The sequence below is a fragment of the Mya arenaria genome, chromosome 5 (genome assembly GCF_026914265.1).
Source record: "Mya arenaria isolate MELC-2E11 chromosome 5, ASM2691426v1".
NCBI classification, from domain to species: domain Eukaryota; kingdom Metazoa; phylum Mollusca; class Bivalvia; order Myida; family Myidae; genus Mya; species Mya arenaria.
The window spans coordinates 70,433,329-70,458,089 of record NC_069126.1 but is presented as its reverse complement, the minus strand read 5'-3'; the positions used below and the strand labels follow the sequence as shown (position 1 = coordinate 70,458,089).

The 24,761-nt window shown below is 33.1% G+C and overlaps 1 protein-coding gene across 7 annotated transcripts in view; it reads left to right on the top strand.

Moving 5' to 3' along the window:
- Positions 1-3,027: 3,027 nt before the first annotated feature.
- LOC128233401 (hemicentin-1-like) overlaps positions 3,028-24,761 on the top strand; it is a 67,743-nt gene continuing 46,009 nt past the window's right edge. For all 7 annotated transcript variants that reach the window (XM_052947066.1, XM_052947065.1, XM_052947061.1 and 4 more), the window contains exons 1-2: positions 3,028-3,156; positions 10,374-10,724. In XM_052947066.1, coding sequence (XP_052803026.1) covers positions 3,114-3,156; positions 10,374-10,724 — 394 coding nt within the window. In that variant the 5' untranslated portion in view covers positions 3,028-3,113. The remainder of the gene's footprint in view (positions 3,157-10,373; positions 10,725-24,761) is intronic.

The following is a 24,761-nucleotide window of genomic DNA, read 5'->3' as shown; positions in this document are numbered from 1 at the left end:
CAGCCGTGGTCATGTTGACATTTGACAATCCTGGTTGGGGATATACTTTTGTGAACATATCCCACAATCCCTCTTTCTGTTCGAGAATACTATTTTTTTTTACGTCAAATCACCAACTTTATATAGCAATGGACTTCATTCGAGACTGTCAATGTTCTCAATCTTGCGCCAGCAGTTTATCAACTAGCTAGTAGACAGAGAGAGAGAGAGAGACAGAGAGAGAGAGTGAGTGAGAGAGAAAGAGAGAGAGAGAATGTTATTAATCTGTTGTTTTGTCGCCTAACATGTATTCAACAATACATATGCATACAATAACCACATTCTACCCTCCCCATTACTTCAAATAACTGCCTCATTACTTCAAATTATCACATCATTCCTTCATGATATATTATTCCTGTTATGAATACCGACAATAAATTGCATTATCGGACAATGACCGTACTTACCGACAAAGATTTACAAAATCTTGCAAAGGGTGAAAGAGGAAAAATATTAAAGTATAATATCATTACTACGCGAAAATATTATACTGAAATATAAAAACATAACTTTTAAGAATAACTACGATATTATCTTGTTTTGTTTTCTTTTACTATGCGTGTTAAACCATTTATTATAAATACGAAATTCTGTTTTATTTTATTTCTGGCGTATTTAGTCATTATATAGAAGTGTGGTATTTAAGCACAATATACGATAGGTTGTAAAGGAAGTTTGTAAGATATAAGGTATTGTGAATAAAACTACGTAGCATTTATGTATTAAAAACACAATTGAAATCTTTTTGAAATTTAGGGACGAATTTGTCACTTAACAAGTTATAGACACTTATATTAATGGGTAGAACATAAAGTCATTATTTGAAATTATTAAAATAAGAAAAAGGATCGTGATCACCAATAGAACAAAGATTTTATCGTAAAATATAATGGTTGATACAACTTAGGCATTATTTGCCAGACGGCAAAGACGGTCATATTAACAAATATTTTAAAAGTAAATATACCGCTCAGCAAGTGCAAATCGTGTTTCGAAATCAAAATTATGTTTACAACAATAAAACAGTTGTTGACAGGTAATTGTAAATGCATGTTTGGTTGATTGCTGTTTATATAAGGAATGTACAATTTAAGTTGTAAAAACACCCCGAAAACGAAGCGTAAGCGAGCTACCTGTCTAAAAGATACACAAATGGAATATAAAAACTGACAGGCGTAGTCAACATTTGCAGCATATTCTAGTATATAAACAGTATGGTTCCAGTGTAAATTCAGATTACTTTTAGGGAACAGACGATGATAATCTGCCCTTAAGTAGCTCACATTTTGTTAAAATTGTAAACGTAAATAAAAGTTTGGACTCGGAATCATTGTCTTTATGTTCAAAATTAACTTAAGAGTTGAGTTGGACAAGTAGAGAGTTCCCCGTATTATTACGCTACAGGATCCATCGTAATTTATGTTTGCGGGAATTTAAGTGATATGTTAGATACGGGACAAAATGGCCGCTTGTGAAAGCACTTTGGTGTTTTAAGGAGGATATTTTGACCTGGTAAGTAAGTTTATTTTACCTTAGTCGCATATAAATACGCCTATCCGGATGCCAGACGTGTAAGGTTCTATCGGTGTTTTTCCCATGTTTTAGGGGCCTTAACAATTATTTTATTGAAAGTATAAGCGGAACGATTGTTGTTACAAAGTGAAAGTAGAAAATTGCGTGACTTGAAACTGTGTTTTTAGTCAAAGTGTACCATTCATGTACCTATTTTAGCTATTTATTTTGCGTTTTTGTAACATTTTTCTTGCCGACGGTTTGTGCACTTAACATGGGCACTATATGGCCAATTTTGTATGTTTTAAACACCTTTCTGGTCTGGCGTGGAAGTTTCATGTAGTTTTTGTTCGGTGAAGAACCAGAATTAGAGTGCGTTAATTCAACTGTAATTAAGACACGAACTGTAAGACATGTTAATATTTATAACAAAAGGCGAGTTGTTACCCAATAAGAACGTCCCGCGTATATGTTATGCAAAATTACCCACCATTTATACTGTATATATGTATACTTTTCTATCATTTCAAGTATGTGCTCATTTAATTATTTCTCTTTATACCAATGCAGGAGCTATTGATGTAACACGAACATCTCACAATACGAAAAATAAGATGAAAACATTATCAGTCTAATACTATTTTACCACAAAAATCATGAAAATACGTTTAAAAAGTAGTAGTTTATCCCCTTCTTACAGTAGTCTATACAAAACTCAAAAAATAAATGAAAAATAGTCCAGTAACCCTATGTGTAATTAAACCAATGCAAATATCAGAACGTTTTTTTGAGCTTTAACTTTTTCCAAAATAGCTTGAAGTCAAGTTCAGCGGAGTTGTTTAGCTTAATTATCAGAGTTCTTATTTTCGTCCTCATCTTACTTTTGCCTTTGATAATTACGAAGTTTTTCTAAGGCCTGTTTGTTTTTGGTACAACACGTGCTTGTTCCCCCTTTTGCGCGCTGCCGCAATCATCACTCTATAGAGATGCCTAGCGACGGTGTGCTCGACCTTTACCTCCTGGCAATAGTAGGGGTTTGCCTGTTTGTTAAATCAACTGATCAACAAATAAAATGTCACAGAGTCATAATTTCTGCAAAAACCACAGCTTAAAAGTGTCATCTAGCTTTGTACCATGTTTCAATCAATTGCTTCAAGCAGTTTTTGAGTTACTTTGCGATAGAGTGCCTCACAGTTATTATTCCTGTGCACATAATAATAAATAATAACATTTAAGATAACAAAACTTTTATTGTCGCAAACAGAAAAACAAGCCAAACGGGAAAATATAAACACAACTATTTCAGTTAATTTTTAATCAGGTGTCTTTGGTTTCATGCATTTAAATTGATCTTGTTTTAAATTTTAGCGCACCAGTGAAACATGTTATCGAACAATCGCTTAAGCGTTACTTTATATATAAATACGTACTTGGCGGTTGTCGTGTTCAATAGCTTTGCACTCAGCGATTATATCTGTATTCAGTATTTCCTTCCTTAAAGGAACTTTGTGTTAGTTTGATTATTAAGTTTGTGTGAAGATCAGGCATGTGGTTGTAATATGGAGCTGTTTATATTATTTGGAATTACTATTTGCGGTCAAGGTATTGAATTTTGTAATAAACTAAATATTTGTTTGATAATGTATGCATAGTTGAGGTATTAACAATACACTCAAGTCACAGTAAGACTGATTTATTTCGAATACTGTGGGTCCTATCTTACAATACTTTATGCAAACATTTATACTGTATAATGTATGCAGGTGGCATTAAATATTAATGAATTAACCTTTTTATCGAATATAATATGTTAATTAACTAAATAATTGTTTGATCAATTATGCATAGTTGAGGTAATAAGTCACAGTATCACTGATTCATTTCGACTACTGTGGGGTTCTTTCTTAATATACATTATGTAAACATTCTTTTTGTCCGACACAATTTATGCAGATGACATTAAATATTTAAGGAATTAATTTCGGGGTTGATGTCAATATCGGGTTATGATCGTAATTGGGTTGGTCAAAGTGGAAGGCAAACATATGTGATGCACTTTGAGATTTTAGGTCCAAATGAGGTAACCTCGTTTCCGAGAAAATCAACCTCAAACAATTAACTTTTATTTACAATAAACAAATATTAAGTTAAACACGTTTCTGTCCTTTGCTGAACTGTCATGTAATTTATTTATTACAGTAGTTGTATTTGACCTTATTGTTTGATATGTTAACAAATTATTTCCCATCTATAACCGTTTCATTGCTGTAATATCCCTTTGATTCAGATTGCATATAACTAAATTTCTTCGCAGATAAACATTTAGGTCAAAAGGCCTACGCGAGTTAATTGACTTTAAACAAAAGCGTTTGGCAGAATTTGCGGTATAAAACGATGGTAAGTACATATTTTATTATTAATACATTCAAACCATCAGGGGATTAAATATTTTACTAACCACTGATAGTTTTCCATTGCTGAAAGTGCAAAATGAATTTGAACCGGAAGTCAAAATGGCGGAAAATGTAAAATGTCAACAATGATGTCGAAACGTATTTTTAAGTTTAATCATGCAGTGTTTCGCTGAAAATAATTAAGGAATCATGTGCGGTCAACACTCAACAGCAAGTACTATCAGATATAGCTATTTGAACCTGATCTGGCTTAAAACATGAATTTGTTGATTAATTCTGTTTTGGAAATGTCGACAAGTCAACGAAATTTCGCCCCGACCGGCACTTACACATAAATAACATTCATATGCTTGTTTTGTTTGATTTTTCATTAACCTAAGATAACTGAAAAAAGCTGAAATGGCGATCATCCAATGCAAAGATGTGTACAATGGAGGAAGTGGCGGATACTGTCCAAAAGTCATCCCGGGGCAGGTACAAAATCCTGCAGCTTATTAAAGAACCGACGAAGTCAGTGACCCAGCCATTGGATGGATTTCTTAAAGAGCGTGTAGTGGCCAATACCAGGACTTACCAAGTACCACCATTTTAAGCAAATACACCTCCATGACCTTAAGATTACAAAATCATAGTCATGGAGTTCATGAGCTTTAAAGGTACATATAGAATGATATTAGATCATTTAATATAATGGTGTGTAGTCATTATAAATGCTTATTGAATTTGTTATATTTTAAAACTGTGAACTTATTTTGTTTTTCAAATAATTATAACAACTTGTCTTTTCGGATCACTAGTAGCCATCCAGGGACAGTGTTTGTGTGGGAACATGTTGACACTGACATATGTTGTCCTGTTTCCAGTGGTGAAAGCCCAGAGAGAATTAAAATCAAGGACCTTCATGCAAAAAACAATTGTACTTGTTAGAGGTGATCATTCCTCTGTGCATAAACAGTTCATTATGTTCCAAGCCAAAAGTTTCCAAACTTTCTAGTGTCGTTAGGAATAATGTACTGACATATTCACACGTCTATTGCACTGAGAAACCAATGCAGTCATTAAACTGGCACACATTGCTGTTTTCATTTGATAAAATATAGAAAATTTAGAATTTTCGGCTAATCGTATCAAGGTTGTTTCAGGAAAAAGGTTTAAAAATGGCAAATGTATCTACTTTAAAAAAGCCATTACTTTTAGACCTGTTGTCGTTGACATTAAGATACGTTAGAGCAAAGCTAGTTTTGTTGTGACTTTTTTGTTATCAAGAAGTAGGTTAAATAGTAAGAGAAGTGTTCCAGAGGATTAATTCAGCTTGCCGATTGATGTTTTTGTTTGAATTTAACAGGTAAATTTTGCCCAAAATAATTTTGACCTTTTAAATTTTCTATAATGTATGTTTTTATGTTAATATGATATTTCTTTTACAAAGGTTATTGTTGAAGTTGACATATAGAAACAAGTCATAATTTGGCATTAAGATTGCGTGAGCATGTTGTAATCAATATTTGTTTTAACTTGTTTGTTATCCAATAACCAATATTTTTCATATTGATTTAAGTTTACAATATGTACTTGTTAACATAATGTTAGAAGTAACCTATTAGTAAGAACTAAGAAATGAAATCAATTACAAATTTTGTACAAATGTTTTAGAAATGTTTCGTGCTGTTCTGATCTTTTCTCGTCTATGGAAAGTAAGAATAATAAAATGTTTGCTCATTTGGACAATAAAGAAAATTCTGGTAAAAAGTTCGGTGTGTCTTGACCTCCTATAATTATTTAACTCGCTATCTTATTTCAATTTCTCTTCAACAATAGTCATTTAGGAATGTATAATGTTAACTTACTAGTTGATATCTCTTATATATCACAAATAAAACAGCGGGAAAAATATGCGTTAAGAATCTTCACATAACATGTATTTCAAAAGGTGTTAATACATCAATCAAATGCTGAAGCAAAGAAGTCAAACGCCCCTAATAAGAAATTTGCGAATTTCGCCTATTCCGTCCCATAGTTATCTCAAGGTTTCAAAGGCTGAGTGACCATGACAGTTATAAAAGGTTTAGTTTACATAGGACCTACAAGTATTTCGTTAAATCTACTGATGAACGCTGTAGAATTGTTGAACACCGCACCAAAGGAAAAAGCCTAGAGCGCAAATAGGCAATGTCAAATTAACAACAAGAACGTCGAAAAGGTAAATCATCAGGCGCCCATTGGGTCCTCTTAGGTCTTGGTCAAATAACTCTGCTCACAATTTCTTTTTTGTCTGTTCGTGTGGTTCTAGGATAAAGTACATGTCTCTTGTATATATGTACACAGAGAATATTATAATATTACAACAGCTGATAGTTCTTGTAAATGATAAAAATGAATATGTTTAACAACGATATATGTGTGTATATATACTTTGAATATTTTTCTATTTACTTGTTCTCTGTTTGATTGTTTTGTAGTTTATGTTGGTAATATTGTTTTGTTATGCGTTCACCTGTAAATACTGAATTTATCCACATTGGTCATGCCCTTCTGAATATTATGTAAATAAAACTTGAAACATTGAAACGTGTTAATGTATATTCACTATTTAACTGTTTGCTTTTCACAATGCAACCACGATACAAATCTAAGAGAAAATACAAAAGAAGGCAAATGTTTGACTTCATAACATGTCTTAAAAAACAATGAAAACAATACAAATTTTTCCTTAAACGCTCGTAAAGAGAATATCAGTTTTATTTCGTATTTATTAAAAAAGCTAATTTAAAAAATAAAAACAAGGCTCTGTTTACTCTTATCAATAATGTTTTTTTTAATCGTGCGAACTTTAATTTTAATTGTATATCACTAAAATTAGTCAATGAAGTCCATGTTTTGGCAATACATTGTTTATGTAATACATAAACTATAATTCACAATATGCTCGTATATGCTTAATTACTAACACAACGTAATATAAAACGCTTTCATAGAAAGTGATTTTTTCTAACATGCTATTCGACAGGCCAAAATGAACAGTAAACAATACAGACAGAATACACATGGATAATAAACTGCTGTAGCCACCTCTTTGGGAAGGTCAACGAAACATAAGTCTTGAGGGATTTGACTTTGTTAGCCCACATTCGTCAATAATTGCAAGCTTATAACAAATTCAATCAAAGTACTGTTAGTACTGCTGAGGACCGTTGGCAAGATGTTGCCTGGAAAAGCAGATTGAATTATGCCCATGGTATATAATTTTCAGTACTAATGAAATGTTCTATTATATATGCTGATGAAAAACGTGTTACCACTGTACGAAATAACCAAATTATAATGGTGTGATCGTTACAAAACGACCAAGTTCCACATAATTCTTCTTTCTGAAAGTTTCAAACCTTACAATCCAACTAAGTAAATAACACTTTTTTGTTTTAAAAAATCGCAAATTCCCGACTTCCAAGACACTTTTAAAAGTTAAATAGCGTAAGTAAACCAAGTATATTCGAGTACAAAACCACACAATTCAGTGCCTAAGTTTGTCTAAATTGTTCAAATATGCCGACTTGTTAAAAGATTTAAACTTTCGAAGTATTTTATCATTTGAATAATTCAAGACATTTTGTCGTGAATGGTTAATCTGATTAAATCACTTTTTTTGCCTCTAAACATACTTTAGTTAGTTTCAATTCTTTGGATTGTTTTTAAATTTTACTACGGTGTTGACGCTATGACTATCATAGTATACTAATAATTATATTTGTCCTATTCAATAAGCTTTAGGGCATGCGGAAATACTTACAGATGGATTGAAGATAAATGCGCAAAGGTAGACCTCCATTTAAAGATCTTACATTACTTATTATCCAGTGCTCATATGTGATTTAAGAACATTTTAAACTAATATATCCATTACATCAATATTATTTAAGAAGCATTAATAAAGATTCAAAGCAATATTGTAATGGTCCCTTGCCAGGAATAAAATACTGACGAAAACAAAAGTTTAAATGTAATATTAATTAGACAAATAACCCTTCAGCAGTACTTTCTGTACTTTCTATCAATTGCTTTTGTTATTTTCCGGAGTAGGTACAACGGACGAGTACATATTGTTTTCTGTCTGAATCAGCCCGGAACAGTAAAACATCAAAAAACGAAATGAATGAACATTAATTAAAAGAAACAATACGTCAAATCAAACATTTTTTTTAATAAAGATTGTAAAAACGTATTAATATATGATTGAATGAAATAATCGTTACAATCAAAGAGACAATATTTTGAGAAAATTAATCTGAATTCAAAATGATTATTTGACAAAGTGTTGCTCGCCTTAGCCAGGTTGTATGATGTTTGGATGATGAAGACTTAACATTTGTTTGCACAATAAATAAAAAAATATATATTATTAAGGCGATTTAACTCTAAAATCTAGGAAATTCAGCTTTGATGAAGCCTTTTCTGTCCATACATATTGGGATTTAATAAGAATAATAATAAAAAGAATAATACTTTAAGACATTTTTCTAGCCAATCATATGGCGATAACGGTATTTCGATAAAATATAATGCATTTCAACAATCAAAGTATATATGCAATCACATATATTTAATAGAGATGACGTTATCCTCATCGGCTACTAATATTCAAATGGAATTAGGTAAACATCTGCTCCGATATATATTAATCACATGTACCTCAAAGCCAATAACTCTGGCTTTGATCATTGTCAATTTATGCATTTGTTAGACAGCAAAACACAACATATGATCGTTGTTGTTCGCTCCTCGACAATCTTGTTAAAGATAATATATTTCATCGGAATATCATCTTCAACCTAACAAAATACTTATCAATAGTATTTTGCGCTTTGGGAATGGATAACATTCAATCATACAGACATTTGCTTGAAATCGGCAACTATTCTACATAATGATAACACCCCCCCCCCCCGAAATTCCGCCATTTTATTTTTATTTTATTGGTGTAAGTTTTAGGTAAAATCAGCATTTTCATAACAAGAGATGTTTGTTAGACAGTATGCACGAAAAGGGGGCATACAAACGAAATGTTTCATAGGTGGCAATAGGAACCAATCGTAACTAAACGGGGCACTTTCAACCGTTGGCAAGGATACTTGCGAAGGGTTATATCAACTAATAAACTAATTTTTACTATTACTAAAACATACGAACTACAAACCCCTTTGCATTATATCGGCAATATTTAGAACCTTTCAACACCATTACATCTGCACGTGGAGCACTTTACACGGTTTCATCGAATTGATTATCTGAAGACGTAACATTGCTACATTTCACACTACTGGCTCTCCAAGGATCCTTAATCAAAATCGTTCTTTTCTTTAAATACTATCAAGCAATGTATACTTGTATTGCCTTCCGTTTTCAAACGTATTCCATGTCGTGACAATTCATGAAGTACATTGGTTTTGCATTTATTTAATGTTAGTGCAATCATAAAACGTATAATTCATTTGTTGTCTTCATATTAACGTAAGATGATGTCTATGCAACTACTACATATACGCTATATTATCGCTCAACTGTATATATTGACACACATTGGTGCGAATTTCAATCCACTTCTACCATCGAACAAACAATTAAAATGTATAAATGCTATAAGTGCATGTCTAAATGTTCTATACATACATACGTCTTATAAAAGGATGTACGCCAAAATAGAGTAAGATCAAGAAAGTCTTTTGATCAGTAAGCGAGTGAAGGTAATGCAGTTAAAATATCACCATCAAATTATAATATTTTCAAAACTAAAAACTAGTGATCATTTAATACGCATTTTGATTAAAAGCTACATCGTAAATTCAGTGGTCATATTTGCTATTGTAGTGTTTCATCATATCGTTATTGGCACTTTCTGGTCAAATGCATCAGCGTGTGATGGGTCGTCTAGGTCATGTGGATATATATATTATTTGGGCTATTATGATTTAAATTGGAATGCCGGGATGTTTCTAATCGTTCACTACTGTGTGTTCAAAGTATAACCATTTATTGCTTTCTTTTACGCCATAAACATCCAAAATAACATTTTGATGCCTAAAATATTGGCGTTTATTGTAAATAACCGTAGTTAAATAACTTTTTGTTTACAACGATTGTTTTGCATAGTATATCAGCACTATTTTTACCACTCTTATTGACATGATGATACGTGGGGATTCCTCGTTGTTTATTAACAAACAGCACTGTTGTTACATTTCTAAAACCCGCCATGATGTACTATGAACAAGTTGCATACAGTTTTATACCCTGGGCGCACAGTTGTAGCACCTTAAGCGAACAGTGAACATTTTCTGATAATTGCGGAATCCCTTTAATCTGAAATTGATGAGCAAACGAACAAATCATACTAGGTCCTTTATTTTCCAGTGCTCGGGATAACTTTGTCAGGAAACGGGACATCTGGAGGTTTCACAGTCCATGAAAACTCATCACTGCAACTGACGTGCTCTTCGTCTACCGATTTTAAGTATGCAAGCTACAATAGAAGATATACGGATAAAACTCCCGATATTATAACCGCAGTAGGGTACGGCTCATCAGGATGTGCAACGGACCCCACACCGCCGGCGTACCTTAGCTGCTCCTGTGTCAGTAAAAGGGAGTACGTCTGTGTCATTCGGAACGTCACTAGAGCTATGAACGGGGACGTTTGGTTTTGTATTCCTCCAGCAGATAATACAAATAGTAACAGTGGTGATAAAACAATCGTCGTAACAAGTATGTATTATCGTCGTTACAAATATTTATTGTTGTCTGTACAAGTTTGCAATATCTATAGTCGTTACAAGTATGTTGTATCGTCGTTACAAGTCTAAACTATGGTTGTTACACTTGCAGAACATGCTCAATCGGTCCGATTAATAGTGAGTAAGTATGTAAGATAGTCGTAGAAACGTATAGAATATCTACGTTAACATATCCTATCTTCTGAGCAAGAGTTTACTTTAGTCGTAACAAGTATGTGTTTAGTCTTAACAAGTATGTTATAGTCGAAACAAGTAGTTATAATAGTCGGAACAGGTATGTGTTATAGTCTTAACAAATATCTATTATAGTCGAAACAAGTATGCATAATTGTCGTAACAAGTATGTATTATCGTCGTAGAAAGTACATATTATATGTTTTTCTGCTAGCTGCCAGGAACGGATGATTGTCTTTTATCAAAATGACTATACAGTTGCTCGTTTATGACCGATTCATATATAGTTTGGCATTATGTTAAACACTGACTGGTCTATAGTTCTTTTCTATTAAAGGGTCGTATTTTTGAAAATAGGGGTAACTTGCTTGTTCCTTGGCTGATGATTTCATTTGTCATGTTCCTTGGCTGATGATTTCATTTGTCATGTTTCGGATGGGAAGTATCTTTGCCAGCCATTTCTATTTATTTGATGAATCAAGTTTATTATTACTAAGTCTCTTAAGATTTAAGTCCTCCACTAGACCATTCTTGAAAACAAACTTGAAAATTGTCCTCGGACAATTATTCCTTCCACTGGGGCAATTATCAACCAAGAGCCATGGTCAATTATGTATTATCCTGTATAATACATGTTTTGTCATTTATCAATGATTTCAAATCAATTTAAAAACATGATTTTGCGAAATAATGAAGGATATGTCATATAATTAGTATGTATTCTTAAAGTCTTAAAACTGAGATATAACAAAATAGCAAACCTTTTCGTACATGTTTTCAGAATAAGCCTGCAATTTTTCCGTTCTTCAAATATTTCATTATAAAAAAGGTGTCATTATTGGTAAAACTTATTTTACTATTATTGCACCGATAGTTCCATTTTAATCCCTTTAAAGCTTTTAATATTTAAAAGTTTGCCTACCAAGTATACGGCGGCCATTTAAATTTTCGTGAAAATGACGTCAGTGTGCAAGTGTTTGTCAATTGTCGAAAACTGACATAATCTTGATATATATGTGTACAATGCATTAAAACTTACTAACTGAAGTACAACATAGTTTACAATTAATTTATTTTTCGCAGTGTTTTCGTATTTTGTCATTTAAAAAGATTACTGGGTATGTCTACCTAGTAGAACTCATTCCTTATGCGTGATTATCACGTTATATTACTGTGTTAGGTGAAAAGCTTATTTGAATCACCTGTAGAGTAAGCCTTCGTAGCTCAGTGGAAACAACACTGAACTGTAATTTTGGCGACACCGGTTCGAACCCGGTCTTCGACACATTTTTCTTTTGATTTTGGTATTCTTTTTTACAATCAACGAGTAAATCATTTTATTAAATAATTTTTTTTGGTGCCAATTTTTTGGTACAGTCCTTTTAAATGACACAATCAGATACACTTTAGAGAAACTTTACTTGATATTTAAAGGCACTGGACGAAATGTGCATTTTCTACTTTTCGTATGCCTTGACGCATTTTGTCCTTTAATATGTACAGAAACCATAGTAGGATTGATATGAAAAAAAGATTTTTGATCTTGGAAGTTATTTATGTTCAATTATATCAATAGTTTTAAATTTTGAAAGTTGTGAAAGCGGATAAGCTGAGGATAAATTAACTATAAAATTAAAAAAAAAAATGTAAGATAAGCCACATTAATCAGTAAAACACCATCACCATCACATGCTACAATTTGATACACCCCCATAAAAGGTTTATGTTTCACACGTAAATATTATTCAGCAATCCTTAAAGTCCCACTAGTCGTCCCGATTTTCGTCATCTCGGTATTGCCAGCGCATGTTTGCGGTATCCTCATGCCTTCCCGGGTAGTCAGGGTCGTAGTTACCCCGTTGGTCGCGCAGTTAGCGACTGTCTTTGCTTCGATTTTTACGTTTCCGTACCGGATGCTTATCCAATTGCACCCCATCCCCCGCGTTCACCTTATAAACCCAATTCCGGCATATTATTCCTACTATAATACCGCGTCATCAAAACAAGTTTATGCCTTTTAAAGCCGTCGTTGTCCATGTTCCGTGAGAAATAAGATAAGGTCTGATAAATCACTTTCTTTGATTACGCAAATGCTAACAGTTTTTATAAATTGGGTTGATTTAGAGGACACCTGCAACCATCAATTATTTTCATGTGCTTTCGGTATGTTATGAGATGGCTAACTTAAGCGATTGCATTAATAACATGTTCGTTTGTTCGGTTTTATTCTGGGTTGTCAGGGGAGTCAGGTATATAAACTGGTCCACCAGGTCATGTTAAAGAATCTTTATTTCTGGCACAGGACATATTCCGAGTGACCAGTCTCTGGTTAATAATAGTTAGCACAAATCCAAAAAATGTGTTCTGTTGGTGAGGTGTTGTTGGCTACTGTGCCATTGCGATCCAAACTACATGCGTAACGTAAACGAAGCGACAGCCTTTCAACTTTAAATACTAGTAAATTGTTTGGATTTATAATATCTGCTTAGAATTTTCGACATAAAGACACCGCAATCGGGGGTTTGAATGAGATTTTGCTAATAACTGTCAATCTGCCCGATTGCCTTTGGTATTAAATATTGTTTGTACTGCGTGAAATTGAATCTTAGTTCTGGAGGTCTACAAAACACAATAATCATTTGCGCGTTTTTTTATCACGACATCTAGTGGTGGGATTTCTTCCTTTGACTAAGCGAGTCTAGGGACAATAAGGATTCCATTGATCCGGCTCAGCAAGCTTTATTTTATTTTATAATCATTTATCGAGCTGCAGTCATATTTGTTAAATTTAAGAAGTACTATTGTAAAAGATCATTAAGTCGTAATAATTGATGTATAATCGCTGTTAGAATTATGCACTATCGTCGTTTCAAAAATGTAAACCATCGTAGCAAGTATATATTATAATTGCTTTTTTCGTAATTTGACAGTCGACTATATGTTCAGATTACAATAATACAATGAAAAAAACAGGGACAAGCCCAGTAATTGAAAATGCATAAATGAATCATGTTAACTTGCCTAATGTAATCAAATATTTATGTCGTCTTGACAAGAATAACTTATAGTTTTAACAAGTATGTATCATCGTCGTTACCAGTTTGTATTCTCGTCGAAACGAGTAATGATTATAAACGTTACAAGTAATATTATCGTCGTAACAAGTATGTAATACAGTCGTTACACGTATGTGTTCAATTTGTTACCAGAATGTATTTGGGGTAATTATACGTAGTATTATCGTCGTTACAAGCATGTTTTAAAGATTTCAAGTATGTATAATCGTATAATATGTACGACAAATGTAAACCATCGTAGAAAGTATATATAATAATTGCTTTTTTCGTAATTTGACAGTCGACTATATGTTCAGATTACAATAATACAATGAAAAAAACAGGGACAAGCCCAGTAATTGAAAATGCATAAATGAATCATGTTAACTTGCCTAATGTAATCAAATATTTATGTCGTCTTGACAAGAATAACTTATAGTTTTAACAAGTATGTATCATCGTCGTTACCAGTTTGTATTCTCGTCGAAACGAGTAATGATTATAAACGTTACAAGTAATATAATCGTCGTAACAAGTATGTAATACAGTCGTTACACGTATGTGTTCAATTTGTTACCAGAATGTATTTGGGGTAATTATACGTAGTATTATCGTCGTTACAAGCATGTTTTAAAGATTTCAAGTATGTATAATCGTCGTTAAAGATATACATTTAAGTCGTTAGAGGTAATATCCTGTTGTCATACAATTGTGTATTATTGTCGTAACAAAAATTAGTTAAAGTCGTTATAAGTATGTTTAATATAGTCATTTCAAGTAGTTTTTAGTACCGTTAAAAGAACATAGTATCATAGTTACAAGTGTTTATTAAATGCCTATCAATTTCCTTTTCCATATCCAACAGTGAAAATACAGCACTCCGTATCATCATTATCTTCTTATTTTGCCCAATAAAGTGAATTCTGTAACTTCTAAGTTGCTTCAATACACACAATTACGCAACATATTCACACTTGCAAGCCATTCCATATGAGGACACTGGACAGATAGCGATACATTTAAATCAAATTAGAACCGAATAATAGAAAGGAATGAAAAGTAAGGTATTTAATCAATGGAATATTAAGATAGGACGCTTTACACCATAAAATACCTTCTTATCATAGTATCCTCTATGTATTATTGTCTTTACAAGTATGTATAAAAGTCTTAACAAGTATTTTGATATTCGTTACAAGTAAATAATATAGTCATAACAAGTGTTATTTTGTACAATCGTCGTATATATGTATGCTACTTATAAAAAGTATACCATAAAGTAGTTTCCAGTACGTTTTACAGTCGAATTAGTATTTTTATGGTCGGTAAAAGTATGCATTACAGTCGTTACAAGTATAAATGACGGTTGTTACAAGTATATATTTTAGTCATTACATGAATGTGTTATCGTCGTAACTAGTATGTTTTATCATCATTACAAATACGTATTATAGAAAGTGTCTGAGAATCGGACTTCCTTTTCTATCTATAATCAAATCGAATCGGACCATGCATTTCTAGTTACTATCGGACAATAATCGAAAGTTAATAATATCATTTTGAAATGCATTCGTTAATAAATGATTATGTAAATGCTTTAACCTGGAACCCGTGTATGTGATACTATAGTGTTTCTTGGAACAGTACTTTTTATAGTATTTTAATGTCTTTAATTACTTAACGAAAAATATAACAATAAAACACATACATAATAATTGCACATCAGTTGCATGAACTGTGTTATCTAAGCTTAAACTTCCGAGGCCATCACTTTTGAAAGATTTTTCTGTAACATGGATGTTCTAAGTCCATTGAACACTATTTCAATAATCAGTGTACAAAACTTCTGACAAAAATATTATTCTCAACGAAAAAATGACAACTCACCAGTGTGTTAAAAAAACTGAGCTTTAAATGTAACATTGAACGCAGATTAATTAAATATATTAAAATTATAATCTGACACCCTTTAAAAATGTATCAATGTTGGAAGTTTCTGTACTTCCAAAAACTAAATTGTGGAAGTTTTAGTCAAGCTATAGGTAGAAATATACTTCCAAACTTCCCTTTGATGTAGGTAAAAGCTAAGTTGTTGATCTTTCTATACTTTTTACTGTTTTTCCGACAACACTTTTATCTCGATCAATTATGATTAAAAACAGAATTACGAAATGGCGTATAACAAACAAACAAATCCAGTGAGATCACTGCTATAATAAAAAATAAAACAGGAATCAAACCAAGAATGCATAACTTAAGCGAAATCAAACAGCACTATGATAAATAAATTTTCTGTTTTCTTGCTTCAAAACTTCGTTACTAACCGAGTTAAACCATGACCGATTCAACCACAATCGCTGTTACATATAAGCATTATACAGTTATCGGTACAGTCACATACTGAACGCCATGTGGAATTACGTGCCGTCATTATGTCGCATAAAAATAAAATAAAATAGTCCAGTATCTGGTCTGACAATCCTCTCATACAGATAAATCACTACTATGTATAATATCCATGTACTTCTACATAGTACAAGCACTATGTTTCTCACATATGCTAAACTTTAAACAGTTAACAACTTTCTAGTATGTGGCTTCTCTAGTGTATGAACTATGCAATCTGCGATTGATAAGCAATTTGTAAAACAATCAGTTTCTAAAACAGTAAACATCTTTCTAATATGTGGCTTCTCTATTTTATGAACTTTGCAATCTGCAACAGATAAGCGATTTGTGAAACAATAATTTTCAAAAAGAATAAAAAATTAAAACAGACCTCAATATAAAGGAAAATAGTATTAATTTTCTCTCCCCCCCCCCTCTTGACAAAACTATGCCTACAGAGTTTACACAAAACACATTTTAAAATGCGTAAAACAATAATTACACAAATCAAATTAAAATAGTAAAAAAGTACAGCATAGCAACTAATTTATTTATAATTTCACCATTAAGTTGGTACCTCTTTCAGAATATCGGATTGCATAAGCTTGTCCATTGGTTTGTTGCTATACGCGTGAAACTCGTCAAACTTTTCAAGTGGTTGCGAACGCGTTCTGAGCATCTTGGTGGAGGTACTGTTCAATGTTTGTTTCTACCTACAGCATCCCTTTTCTCGGTAGGCTTGGCAGCTGGCTTATTATTTTCGAATACTGTGAAATGCACCTCTGGAGGATCATCTGCACGCATCACTTCTACTGGTTCTTCTGCTTGGTTCATAAGATCTTCCGGGATTTCAATTTGATTGTAGGTGTCATCTGAAAATAGAAGGTTAACATTAAAATCTTAAGCTCCACTAATGTAACTTACGACATTTTCAGCTTCGTTTCTATCCGTAGATAAGCTGTCATTCTCATGACTGATGTTACTTTCTGGGTCATGGGCGTCCCCATGCTGACATACATGTTCTGTATTTCCATCACCTTCTTCGTCGGACTCAATGTGATCTTCACTAGTGTCTTTTCTCTTTCCTTGTGGATGCATTCATAGCTTTAACATTATGTTCTACAACAACTTTATCTAACATACTGTCCTTATCATGATGCTCTATCAAGAGTAAGTGGTTCTGATGAAGTGTTCTTTCAATCTTAGAGCCTTCAGCTCTTACCTTTAAAACCGACTTTATCTTTTTGGATGATCCTCTATCGTATATGGTTACTCTTCAAACCTGTCGGGTTTATGTTTTCAATCAAAACCCATCTTCTTGGTCAAGTAGAGGCAATAATTTCTACACGTACTCAAATGCACGGTACTTTTTGTCAGGTATAAAGACTACGACCACTGGATCGATCTTGGCCATCACTAAATACGCATAATGTAAAGCCCGGTCTGTTTTCCACCGGCTTAAATTGTTATTACAAGTGTAGAGTACCCCTTTACCTTTATAGATACACGATTCAGACAGTAGTCATTCCTTTTGTATGTTTAAACTTTAGCAATATTGATTGCATTTATGCAATTTCAATGTTTTAATACTTGTAATGTTAAGCTATTTCTACCGCTTAATAAAAGCCTTGTTTTTGTTTCTGAATAATTATTATTGTTCACGATCAAAAAAATAAAATGCTTCATTTTTGTTTTAGAAACTATTTAGGATTTAACTTCCAAAGATTTTCCTTAATTTAAAAAAGTATGCATATTGAATGGCAAGCACGTTTGTAAAAATCATTCTATTTTACACACACTATCAATGTTCGTTTATAATTGACACTTTCAGAATTTCAAACTGCATCGTTGTTCAAGCAAGGGATATATATGGATTAGTTTAGCACATTGTTACATTGGGTGGAATTGAGTTTGTTAAACAACCTAGATTAAGAGTTATACAATATAACGTTTGAAAGTCAAAACAAAATCGTTTGGTGCATGCTTCATGTTAATTTGTTTTACAAATATTTCAATTAGACTTTCATTGGATATAAGCTGTGTAAGACTTACTCTATCGTTATTTTGTATTTTAGTCATATTTCACAGTGGTAAATTATTAATGAATATGTTAAATAAGTAAAAGCGCATATTGAAAATATTATCAATGTAAATGGAAACATCATTCTACTAGATTGCGTTTATATTTTTATATTGTTAGGCTTTTCTGTTTTCTTTTCTTTTTTACTACCTGTTAAATACAACATATCAACTTATTTAAATACAAATGATATTATGTCACACCAAAAAAGTTTTGCTTTCAGTAATAAAAACTCGCATAACCTAAACGAACTGAAACTTAACACTATTGATTTTCCTTTAGTCAAATTGCTGTTTTAATGTACTTTACAGCTTGATCATTTATTGATTTTCCTTGAATGGAACTAATTATACACTCTCATTTCATATAATTGTACGACACTTCTGCATAGTGTTTTGCATTTTAACATAGTCCGACTGCTTTAAATAACATCATAGATTATGCACAAAAGTCATCTAAACCTAATTATATACAAAACAATTTACGTCCGACTCAACAATGTCCATTTGTCCACACTCCAAATATCTTATATGCCTTTTCAGTTGTTATGCATACCACTTTTTTTCTTCTTACTGCCATCTATTCTTTATAACACAATGTGGATGTAGGTAGACCCTATCATTTAACAAGTTCTTGCTTACTGCAAATGTTGTTTTTTGTTTTCTTTTTAATTAATGTACAATACTGCAAATTAAAACCAACTAAAGAATTTAAAATTAATCTACATTGCTATCTACTACCTATTAACATTTCTTCCATCAATATATGATTGATCTACATTGAGAAAATGAAACTGAAAACACAAAAGCCATCTTCTTAACAATCACCATATTGAATCGGTTTAAACAGGTTTTGTCTTTTGTTCGTAGTACCATTTCTGTCTCTCTTTTGAAGTTTGTGTATTGTGTTCCACAATATCGTGTGTTTTCACCATCCTTTCTTGAAGATCTTCAATGTACTCTTCCGTTCTCTTACCTACTTGCTCTACTCTTACTTGCTCAAACATGACATTGATTGGTAGCAGAGGCTTTCTTCCGAAAAGCAATTTGTATGGAGCCATTTAGGTGGATCTGTGGGATGTGCATTTATATGCATAAAATAAACTGCTAATGTATCCTTTCCAATCAGCCTTTTGGTCAAGAGTTACCAACATTCCCAGAAGTGTACGATTAAATCGTTCTGGCCCTTTATTTCCGGGTGGTAGTATGACTCTTCTTCATGCCTGTGATGAGGCACAGCTCTGATTTATTAATATGACATCTAAATTTGGCTTCCTGGTCGAAATGTAGCCTTGTTGGAGTCCCGAAATGAACCAGAAACTCAATTAAAGAGTGAGTGTGATTTCGTTGTCGTATTAGTGGTTTAGTTTATTGTTTGGTTATCTTTAGCAAATTTTGTATAGAGGTCAGTTACAGTAAGTTCAAGTAGATATGATTTATTAACACTCACGAGCGGCGCCTGGCCAATCTTCCTTTGCCTTCTGATACAACAAAAACATTATCCATGCTTTCATTCCAGGCAAGTAAAACTTATTTCTCATCAGGCGCATTGTTCTCTCCTACACTGGATGGCTAGATAATTCATATATACATGTTAGTATCTCTTTTCAGGATGACTCGGTAATCACCAGTTCAATGTTCTTATAGTTTTCAAAAACATTTCCCAATAAGATATCTTGTTTGGTGTTTAAGGTCTTGAACTGCTTCTTTTTAGTTAAATCGTTGCCCTTTTTTTGGCAATTTCTTTTCATTGACGGCTATTCTTCATTTCCCAAGGAGGGTATCACCGCGATATACTCTCCTTATTTTACTCATGTTTTTGTGTGCATGTTTCTGTGTTTGCTTTTGGCCCATGCCTTCATTTGCATCCAAAATAGTCATTCTCATTGGAAGAGTGTCGAAATAAGATACTGAAATCAAAATGCAAATAACCTGAAGCTGGGTCGCTGATTTTTACTTGTTCTGTGATCGAATTTTCATCTATTCGGAATTGACGAAACGCTGAAAGTTTGGCAAAGGATTTCATCATTAATATATAACTTAATCTCAAATATTTCATCCGCGCGGAAGTAGAAATTAGCATATTTTTAAGAACTAGTTTGATATCTTTTCTTTCAAAATATTTATTTAGAAATTAATGTCACTTAATGGGTTGTTTACATCGGTTGTGACCCGTGATGACCCATGTGACCCTTTAAGTCACGTGATTCCTCGCATTGTTGTCGTCTGTCAGGATAGTGGAACGGGACATATCCAAGTTATCATTAAACTTCTGTGTCACTGCCCACATAGAGCCAGGAATTCTTTATAAAAGGCACTATAGCTTGTTCTGCTTTATTGAAGGCCATACTGGTGTAGGAAATGACCATTTTTTGGCCGTCTTGTACATGTAAATGCTTTTCCACATGCAGGTGTGTGTAGTTCGAACGGCATATGAGAATTCGGGTAGGCAAGTATGGATGGGGAAGACAACAGTTCCTTTAAATACAGCCTGTTCCATGTCTTTCCATTTCCACTCTGGTTTTGTTGTCTTAGATCCCTTTTTTGTGGTAAACGCAGGTAGTAACTCTTTCAATTGTAGGACTAAGCCGCCGAAATATTTTAGGAAACGACGATAGTATCCGGCAAAAGCAATACAAGAGCGCAATTCATCAGAACTGGATGGGGTATGACGCCTTTAAGTTTTCTAATAATTGTGTTCATGTCATTTATCAGATACCTCGTCTGCTATAGTAACTGGTTGTATCTCACAAAGCAAAGTATTGCATACGGCTGAATGACAAAATGTTTTTTTAATTGTTTGACAATTGAACTTGAACTTTCTTGACCCCTGTAAACTGTATCACTGTATGGGTTACATCTAGATGATGTTGTACATTCATCACATTCTTACATAATTGCAAGATATTTCAGCGCATGATCTGTATATCCTATTACAGCAATGTTTTGGTTTCGTATTTAAAACAAGATTTTCATGAAATTTCGGTTGATCCATCTGAAAAATAATGCCAAAATTTCATTTATTATCACTTTATATTCATCAATTTTCCCTAATTTGAACCGGTCTATTTACATTTGACCTGTTCATTTTAGTTAGCAACATGTTCTAAGTACGAACATTGTATTCTAGTGTATTAAAGGGAGTAGACTTCAGACGGTCCCAAAATAGGCAAATACATTTAATTGTCAATGTCAGTTAGTATGAGGAAGAAAATACACCATTTTACATGATATAAAACAATGAACTCATCAATCATGTTTTTTTTCCCACCAGAGTTCCCCATTCAACAAAAGCGTGTAATGGATTCCAAGTTTACAAACGCGTGGAATAGTATTTCCGCACACCCTGCAAGTCATGTGATCGTTTATACACTAAAATGTCAATAAGTGTTTCAGCATTTAGCAACTCGTTGTCATTTTATAGCTGAGTTAAGCTCTTTCAATAACTCCATTGATCAATAATTTACCGATGTTGATCTGTCGGGCTCTGTGTGTACTCTGTTTAGCAACAATATTCCGCTTCCTTGCAATATCAATACCTTGCCGTTTTCCATTAAGCCATGAAGTAAAGTACATTTAACATGTGAAAGTCACTTGATGAGTAATATCACTTCACCCGTTCTAAATCAATAAAACACATGTCATCTAACTGTAATTTAGAATACAATCTAGTATAACATAATTGTAGTACAAAATGATTGCCTAACTGCAATTTCAATGGCTTACAATGAAGGTTGTTTTCTAAGAAAAGTTAAAAATGTTGGGCCCCTACCCAAAACAATCCGAAATATCAGACGTTTCTTTGACGATTTAGGTAATGAAATATGTAGTTTTATGGTCAAATCTACGGCATCCGGAATAGTTTTGACTTTGACTAAGGAAGTTCAATAGAGTATTGTTTCCGCAACTGGTAGGCATAACAAGCAAAACAATGTATGATAAACATAGTCACTTTTATTTTGTTTTCATTCCAAAAGCGTTGAATCTTTATGTCATTTGGGCGTAAAACATATTTGAAAGCGCCACCACTACTCGACAGCTCCACCACTAGAGCAACAGTGTATTTATTTATAAATATGTGCATATTTCCTTTTTAAGAATTGTTGATAAGTTTTGTAAAGACTATATATAAGAGTGATATTTAAATGCCCCAGAATGTTTTACGGTGTGTATAAGCAACGAAGAGTACTTGAAATGCTAGCAGATCTCAAAATATCCACAAGTCTGATTCGAGAGAAAATCTAAAGGCAGAACAGTTCGCACATTGTTGATACAAAATGGTAGCCAACCTGCAGTAAAATCATACTAACGTGTATAGAAGTAAACACAAGATACAGCTGCACCAGTATCAACAACTCATTTTCTTTGCAACGCCGATAAGTGTTGAAACTGGCGTTTAGCGGTCGTGTAAAAGGAACGCTGCGTTGCCAGTAACTCTGAAATGCCTTGTAACCGCCCCCCGCACGTAGCCTCAGGTCGGATTTTCCACCCGTCCGGCATACCTACGAATTAAACCTATAGTAATTGTTTGACAGTTTATTTGATTGTTGGAGACATGGCTCTTGATAAACAGATATAAACATGCACAGCCCCTAACATATTTGAGTTCGAACATTTTAGCAAAGGTTTTAATCTTCGTATCCAATTTAAAGTGAACTGTGACATTGCAAATGAATAATTGTAAAAATAACACTATTCAACATGTCTAACTTATAACAAAAAAATAAGAATATCCGATTACAAAAAAATATAATATTTAATATTATAAAATTCAATTATATGCAGCACATCTTTCTGACTTAAATATTTGAGAAGGTAAAATATAAACATTTATTATTCAGAGCTGTCTGATGACAGCATGGTCGACTATCCGGCATACTTCGATGGTAGTGATAAATGGTTGAAAGGGTCCGGGAGCTAATTTTCATCTCCTGTTTTTAAATAACCTCAACTTTTCAGGAAAATATATTAAAGATTAAAATGTTTCATTTTATCTAACAAAGTATGCTGTAGTGCCTAATTTATAAATTATTTTATGTTTTTAAAAATCACGAAAAGTAACCAGAAATATGCATGAATATAAACTACCTAAACAAATGCACTTTGTATACATTTTTCTACAGTTTATCCTGCTGTACAGTTTAGTTACAGAAATGCCTACTGTTGTTATTTATTTCTTGAGTGAAAATACTTGAAAAATATCTCTCAATATAAGGTTGGTTCCTACAGGAAATTATTTGTATCAATTACTTATAAATATTTATAAATGGCTTCTATCACAGCGTACTAGTATTTCGTTATTGTGCCACTGCTAATTCTTGACAAAACGACTGCCTAGACATAAACATTTTCAAAGAGCAACAGACATTCTAAACAGTCGCTGTATTATCATTTTCATCTTAAAACCTATGGTTTCTACTTAATGAAATGGACCCAAGTCATTTCCTTCAGTTTTTTTAAGGAACAGCTGCACATTGAATTCTTAACATATGATATTTATTTTACGATTGCAAAGAGCGTATTTGACTAAATGACACACAAATAACATTGCCTTATGTGCGTGAAGTTAGCACCGTAGCACCGTATCACCATGTCACCGCGGTGATGCGGTGCTAGCACCGTATCTCAATATATTGTCATATCAGTATACTAGTAGTATTAAGAGTTTCTCATTCTTGGATATGACACCTATTACACTGTGGGGACAAGACATAGCCATAGGTAAAAGTTGCATGTAAATAACCTAGGGTTTTAGGCCGGCTATGCCATATATGAAAATAGGCACATAATCGCTATTTGCCACAGTCAGTACCTCATATACAGGGGAAACCTTAAAATGAGCGATGGGACAATAGCGATCTATGTCACCGTGAAGCCAAGACATGACCATAATTGATAGAATGTAAATATCCTAGGATATCAGGCTGAATAGGCGGAATAAGGACATGAAATAAGCTCCAAATGACTATTTATCGCATGAAATGGTATAACGATGTTGCGGAAACCTCAAAATGAGCAAGGAGACAATAACGACCTATGTCATCGTATAGCCGAGGTCTAGGCCAAGGTAATACTATATTCGAAAAACCTAGGATTTAAGGCAGGCTTTGCTTATTTTAAGGTCATCGCACCATAAAAGTTGTACAAATAGTTGCTTAATAGTAATTGGGATTCTTTTGAATGTCCCTTTCCCGCATAATCTGCATTAAATCCTTACTAATTCACATGAAATCATGTGGGGTAAAGTCTCGGCTACACAGTGACAAAGGTCGCAATGATCTTGGTGCTGTAAGGTTTCCGCACCATAACAA